Source organism: Ptychodera flava, chromosome 6 (assembly GCF_041260155.1).
Source record: "Ptychodera flava strain L36383 chromosome 6, AS_Pfla_20210202, whole genome shotgun sequence".
NCBI lineage: Eukaryota > Metazoa > Hemichordata > Enteropneusta > Ptychoderidae > Ptychodera > Ptychodera flava.
In genome coordinates, this window is record NC_091933.1 from 36,717,191 (window position 1) to 36,725,116 (window position 7,926).

Sequence of the window (7,926 nt, forward strand, 5' to 3'; positions counted from 1 at the left end):
CGCATAGGTGACTAGTACAGTTATACGTGCGGTTGATACATAGCGGCTGCCGCGTGGTATTCCGTAGTCTCGACCGCGGAGTGACGTCAGTAGGTGAAACGCATACGAGCGAGGTGAATGAGAGGTTAGACGATACAGGAGAGCAAATGATACAGAAATTGTGTGGAAAAAAGCAGAACTAAAAGTTATGTCATTTCAGTATATTGAAACTTTGAATATTGTTTTGGTGGTTGAAAAATCCGGACCCCTTGTTGTGACGCAAAAATGACGTAAAAAACCGCAGGTACCGGGATGACCCGCGGTCGAGAATGCATAGACGCATACCACGCGGCGGCCACTATGTATCGAACCACGCGTATGTGTGGCAGACGACAAAATGTAGTCATCAGAGGCGGCTAATATTTTACACGTAAAAACTGATATTTATGTGGTATTGGTTAAAAATATAATACAACTGATTAAAAATAATGAAAACGACAGAAACTAAGGAGAAGTTAAAAAAAATTACCTGGGGTAAAGGCATAATGCTGTATATAGAGTCTTCGCAGTCGGAGGTAAATTAATTGCGTTGTTCGAACTTATTATGGACTCCCTAGAATATCGTCAATCAGCACAACACCAACCTTCGGGGCATTTCGGGATGTGAAAAATACGCTCGGGAAATGACATGGTTTTATCGATATCTCGCGATCCGCGCGCAGTCGCCACGTCAAATATCGACCGTTGGCATTAAAAAAAATGTTTTAAAAATGTTACCAAGTGGGAGTGCCACTTTAAGGCACATAGTCCCTCGTTTAGGCTATAATATCTAAGTTCACAACAATATCTAATATCTCGTTATCATGATATATTTTTTGAATTTCCTGAGCGAACTACAATTAGGCCCTTTTTACTACCGAACTCACTTCTAATTATTGATTGAATGAATTCCAGCAAGCTCTCTAGATTGGTGTCAACACGCACATTATACTGAATACATTGGGTATTATGCTACTTGACACATATAGCCTATTTAGTTAAATAGACCTTTGGCTTTCCGATATTTGTTTGATTCATTTCTATGTCGTTAGAAACGGCATCATTTATAATCGACTTGTCGCTGACTTTGGCGTGACCTTTGACCTTTTTATAGTAGATCAGAATACCTGCTGCAACAACAGCCAGACCTACGCAGGTGGCTACGACTATGAGAAAGATTTCCCATGATTTAAGACCACTCGAAATTATCTCAATGTAAGCCTCTGTTGTCACGACGGGTTGCGTTGATGGAGGGATTTCAGTGGTGGTTTCATCTGGAGCTGCGTAGACGATGGTAGTTTGCGCAATGAACGACGGCTGGCCGGTGTTCCCTACGCCATCCACAGCTCGAATGGAGAAATAGTATGTGATACCTACACCACTATATGGCAGTCTTACAGTAACAACTTCTCTTTGACCACTTGGAAGAGGATCCGTTAAATTTCCCTCCGTCAGAATGTCATTGCTGAGCTGAGAGCAGTTGTCAAAACGATATGCGAGATTTTCGAACTGCGTGTCATAGCGGAGGTCACTTACAGATGCTGCAATTTAAGTTAATATAAGTTAAAAGAAATCAGAATGGGTGAACCATAGAGGCTAATTGTTCTGTTGTATTCACTGAACTTTTGATATGCATAGCTTTAGTCATCGGTCAGTACGCTGCTTCACTTCGAGAACCCTCGAAAGCCAACAAATAAGTACGATTACAAAAAGCAAGAAGAATGCCATATTACCGGATGGACTGTTGCTCAAGTAATACTTGAGCAACAGTCCATCCGGTAATATGGCAATATCCTTTAGAGTTTCACAGATATGTGAAGAGTCCATTCTCGCGTAGATATAAAGCTTGATCATGCGCCGAAAAAGATACCAACCGATGACTGCTCTGCTTTGTCATACATTTGACACGAACGATATACGACAGTCCCCACCAGAGCTGAGTTTACGCATACTTATTCACGATACAAAAACGAATAGACCCTACTTTTGAAATCATGCCTTGATCTGGCGATATCACTCCCACTGTGTGTTCATCAACTGAAGATCGAAATTCAAAGAGAGGACAACTTTTTGGTGACATTTACCTGTCCCGATGTCAAAGTTGTCACCTGTTGCTGTCCAGGTCAGTGTAACCGTGGCATTGTCCACTGATGTTGCAATCACTTGCAGGTCAGAGATTCGTGATGGAGGAAATGGGTCATCATCCGGGTCACTCCAATCAACGTAAGTAACACCGTCATCGACTTGTATTACACCACCAGAAGCCACTCTGTTAAAAGCCCCAACAGGGGTACCTTCCTTCTTCTCAGGTATCACAGCTGTAATTTTTAAGACAATTATAAAGGACGGATTTAATCACTTCAGTGCAATGGATGGTTCCTATTGTTGTAACGGACTTACTCTCTTCTTAGTCGATGACACCGATCACAATTTTATAATATTCTGTTTAAATTTTCCATAACAGAATATTTCAAATGTGGACATCACTGCAACTCATAGCTTGCCAAATTAGTGATGGGCAGCTAAAGCACTGCATTTTAGAATTGTAACCTTTATTGGCTGTTGTATGTTTTCCCACCAGTAAATGCAATATACACAGACGTCTTGGAAAAAACTTCTCACAAACACAACGTCTAAATTGATTACTCACAGTAATTCCTTGGCATGGCACCTAGGCCAGCACCAGTAAACCTGGACTCAGCTCTGCCATCAGTATCATTCGCTGCCACTTTAATATTGTAACGACAAGCAGTTGTACAAGTAGCGTCGACAAAGTCAATGAAATAAGCTGAATAGACTCCATCATCCTTTGTGACGTCAGCACCTGTAGAATACAGCAACGTTCGGCTTAAGATCCTGGCTCTTTTATAACTGTTGACGTCGAGATATACACGTTAAACCTCGTCAGTTTACAATGCAAAAGTTTATTATTATTAAGCTTGTTCAGAGTGGTAGCGGGCTCGTTTGATGAGAATATGATACCGTGTGTATGGTCATGTATTGACATTCTTACTCAATTCACGCAACTAAGTCTTCGTCGCCACACCAAGAACCGACCCATCAGGGGCGTAATTTACGTCGTCTGTGAGTGATACGTTGAAAGTCAACACAAATTTGAAACTGAGCCGAAACTGCGTGTAGACTCTAGGCCCACTCGACGCTCTAACAGTTGATCTAGAGCTATGTCAATATGTCAGTGAAAGGCGAAAGATGCAAATACAGTGTGAACGCATATAGGTAGAGATTAACGCAAAAAATTGTTTGTAAACTCATTATTATTTAATAATTGATGTAAAAATATTTTATTTGATATTTCATTATGATTATTACATCGTGTATTCAAGTATTAAAACTTTATCCTGTCCTTATAAACATTTTATTATTTCATGATTTTTTATCAATAATTATTTTCATATTATATTTTGTTTCAATATTTATCATTCAATCATTCATCATTACATTCTTTTAGTACTTACTGCAGTATTATTTCCAGTATCATTTCATATTTTTTTTTAAATTCATTATTTTCTTTTTTTAGTTTTCATTTTTTTTCTGGCTATTTATTTGCCAGCTTTAATTATTTCGATCATTTAATCAATTACTTCATTGTACTAACTTCTTTATACATTTTGACCCGGTGCATGATGAAAAAGATTTTCTTAACAATAAGACCTATGGTTAAGAAAATCTTTAGTTAATTTTTGCACATGCATCACGGAATGCAAACAAGTATCGCTAGAATACCTATTCACTGTCTAAAAAGTATTTGAATTTTATCCGACTAGAACTCTGCTGTGCATCAAAGCCAAATTGATTACAATTGCGCTGGGTCCTTGTATGGACGGGAAAGCGGCGATCGCTTTCTTACAAGGTCAGCAGGTGTCACGCGTGACGTCACACATCATACACACAGCACCCTCTTCCAGACCCTGGTATGGTTTAGCTTGTACAAAAACGAAAATACATTTAAAGGAACCAGCATAGTAAGATAACGTAAACAATATTAAAGGAAGTTTTGCGGTATTTTACAGGGTGAGATTACAGCCAAAATAAAATTACTCAATTATTTTCTATCATTATTTTTGTGTCATATAATGATTTATTTCACTTTAAATTGATTATTTTCACAAACTTCATCTCAGTAATTGCGCTACCGATAACAAATGGAGTATATTGTAAACGGGGCAAGATTTCGTGTATATCAGTTCCCTTGTTGGTTTATTGCTAAACCTCGAAATGTACAGTAAAAATTCAATATCGGGCATTAAAGTTTCAATATCTCACCTAGTCCTCTGTCTAATAGGTAAAGCTCAACGTTGCTGTGAGGACGTGGTCTTTCTATCGTTGCAATAACTTCAGCGTTAAGGACAGGACTGTGACCTTGATTTAGATCAGCGTAGATAATTACCATTGGCGGAGATTCACTTATTGTACTTGGGCCTCAGCCCAAGTACATTTGTTTTCATTCCGTGGGAAAAAACTGTAAGGTATAACCATTTCTGGCTGAGACCAGGGAGGGCAAAATGTCTTGGCTTCATCTTTCTTGGCATAATAAATGGCGTAATGATGTTAACTGAATGGAAGTGCTGCTCTCAGCCAGTCTTGAATAAGTGAAATGTGAATATTAATGCTTCTCTATCTGAGTTTTTGCCACAAAATCTTCTGAATATAATCAAAATGTGCATCGAAATGCAACAATTAATGCACCCTCCGTTTCCTAGGCGATGGCACGACCCTTGCTACACCCACTGGACGAGCCAAAGTGGGAGGGGTAATTTCAGTTTGGTCGAACAAGAGGGCTCGAGACCAGAATTTAACATTAAACTTGAAACATGTTTAATCGCTGACAAGATGTGGACTAGTGTTAATCGAAGTAAATTGTGAAAAGGAAAGGTTTTATATCCCGGACACGATGAAAAACATTACGACTGGAAACTGTACCCCAGTTGAGAATAGTAATGCCCACAGCGATGGAGAACACTTATCCTTGAGCTGACAAAACCAGACCATCATTCGAAATAGAGCTGCAGATTCGAGAAGCTCGTTCAAAATAGCTGGGTACACCCCATAAAGGGGTGGTTTCGAGTTAAGAGGGCAAATTTCGCCTCCTTCATTTAGAAATCGTACGTTTGTTTTATCAGGGAACACACCATTTGACACAAAATTTGCATGTAAAGGGGTCGCCAGTAAGCACGTGGTCAAATCTGACATAAGAAACAATATGAAATGTTGGGTAAAGCCAGTCCAAAATAAACTGATTTGAACTTTTGTGTTTTGTAATTTATACCACTGCAGTAACATTACCTTTTTTGACAACATCACACAATGTAATACGTTTTGAAACTGAATACTCCGACGTATTCTGTGTCTCCTTTGCTAAAAAATACGGTATGCCGATTACCATGTAAGGAGATGTGACGTCAAGACAGATTTGTAGTGCGTTTGGTCCTGGATGGTGCACGAAGTTTTGTCAAGGCGCTTGTCATTTTAGTGTGGAGTTTCAGGGTTTGGCACACACGGATTTTTTGTTTGGCACAGCCAAGGTAGTTCGACACAAAGAAATACCAGACGAAAATGCAACATTTTATCCAAGACAGACGACACGTTTTCATTTCTGTCTTCGTCTGAGAATGCCGCACAGTGCAGTGTTGTTGCATGCAAATTTAAGCGAGTTGTTTTAACGGTCACAACTGTCGGTCTGAACAGAAAAAGACCCCCGTTTGATCGTCGTATCTTCGTATAGCTATCGCCTTGGAGTAATCTATCGAAATAATGCAAAATACACGGGGAAGAACCTACACCCGTGGAAAGGCAACCAGCAGTGATCTCCGGCAATAAGTAGTTCACGAAATAGAGGAGATAGGATAGGTGGTGATAAGGCGACTGGTTTTGTATCTCGTGGATCATATGTACAAACAGCGAAGAAATTGTGATTGGCAGCAACGACCGTATTAAAAGAAGATTTGGGTACATTTTGCAAGACCGGTTCAGTAAATCCCCCTAGAAACTATCGCCGTGGTCGACAGAGAGTGTTCCTGGACATTGAAGTTGAGTTCATAGAAGCCATCAAATCTGAGAAGCCCTCCGTTAGGGACCGTTCAGTTTTTACGGCCTTGGGGCCGGCAAAATCTTGTCGCCGGTGTTCAAAAAAATATAGACCCCCTGCATTTTTCGTGAAAAAGATGACCCCCCCCCCTTTGTCAGACGAAAAAATTGATGACCCCCCCCCCCCCCGATGAAAAATAACCAAAACACATATGTCAAATTTACCCGCACGGTTTGGATTTGTACTCCGGTACGCGGCGCACTTTATTCGTGTAGCAGAGATGCCAGTGCACAAACTTCTTAGCCACATCCATGCAAACGTCTGTTAATTAGGACTCGTGGTACGAGTCCAAAAGGGTTGTGTAAAATTGTCTGCGTTTTCCCCTGTATTGGACTTGGACTTGGTACTAGACTCATGCTTGTTTATTGCAATGAGTTCAATCTGCGCCTGCCTATCTGCGCCGCTGCTCGCTCTCAGAGAGCAAAGTTGGCGGGAACAAGTTTTCATGCAAGTTTTGATGAACACTGAATACACAGGTGGTTTCCGTTATGGAAGTCAAACCTGGCTACACTGAGTGAGTGTTACCCTTCAGGGTACAATACAAATAAATGTTTAGTCAATTTCATAACAAATAGCTTCAATTTTTGCATTTATTTTAATATTCCCGGTAAAAATCACGCCCTTTAGTGCAAATCACATCCCTTGATGTTAAATGGAATAGTCTTCCGGTGTGTTTGACCGAGACTGCGAAGGTTTGAACCAATCATACGCCTGTATCGGGAAAGATTACTGTCACTCTTAGGTAAAAGTTCTGCTACAGTGTTATAGCTCCGTAACATTCTGCATGATAAGAGAACGTGCGGCAATCGACACATCCTTTGATGTTTGTGTGTCGGAGTACAACAACTCGTACGTTACAGTCAAGAAACCCGTGTGTGCCAAACCTGAAACTCCACACTAAAAAGACAAGCGCTGTATTTCCTAAATGGGAGAATTAGGGTCGATCTAAACGAAGGCCGAAGAATGTTATGATACTCTAAGCAAGCTGAACTCTAACGAGAATGGTTGGATAATTTGGATCTCGTCTCATTAAGATTATTTGGCGGTCAGTATTGAATTTCAACTGCGTCACAAGTTTGCGAAATGAGTATTCCGTCGAACGGTCAACAAACGAGATTTTAGAAATCTGGAGACATGGCACATCGCATTTTTATTTTAGTATTTTATATTTTACAAAAGATTTAAGAAGCAATGATTTTGTCGAAAATTCTGAAAAAAATATAGGAAGATTGATCGCGAACACATTTTCACTTGGGGTCAACTAGCCCTGCGTACGATGCTGTGTGTTCCGCTACAGCTAATCGCCCCGCTCACCACAGCCCTGCAAAGACCCGTACGTACGTAGGGTCGGTGACTTCAAATCCATTTTGGGACTTGACGTAAAAAGCCAAATTACTGCCGAAATTCAGCGTTCTTGGGCCCAAGTCGTATCCCAGCCTACCTCAGCTACTCGATCGCTTCCATAAATGACAGTCTTTTATTCACTTCTCGTAAATAACCGTCGATGTCGGCAACTCTCTCGCTAGGGACCGTGGTTAGCTGTAGCACATAGCATCGTACGCAGGGCTAGGGGTCAACATGGGGTCGCAGCCATGTTGCCTCAAAACTTATTTCTGTCTGCACTCAAAACTAAAAAATGTCGGATATGAACCTAAAAATCGATGTAATTTTGTCAAACTTCGGCAAAATTTCACCCTATAGACAAAATTCATCTAGGTAAGGTAAATTTACTGAAATTTGATCGACAAATAATCCTGAGCTTGAACGTGACAGCTCGCCTTCTCCGGGAAGTCAAGCATGCA

General features: G+C 40.5%; 1 protein-coding gene across 1 annotated transcript; it reads right to left on the reverse strand.

Moving 5' to 3' along the window:
• Nucleotides 1-887: 887 nt before the first annotated feature.
• LOC139134477 (calcium-activated chloride channel regulator 2-like) lies at nt 888-4,429 on the reverse strand. The gene is made up of 4 exons (XM_070701336.1): nt 4,303-4,429; nt 2,669-2,842; nt 2,103-2,336; nt 888-1,559 (listed from the first exon to the last, which is right to left on the reverse strand). The coding sequence occupies exons 1-4, from the start codon at nt 4,427-4,429 to the stop codon at nt 1,009-1,011; spliced, it is 1,086 nt and encodes a 361-aa protein (XP_070557437.1). The 3' UTR covers nt 888-1,008.
• Nucleotides 4,430-7,926: the final 3,497 nt, after the last annotated feature.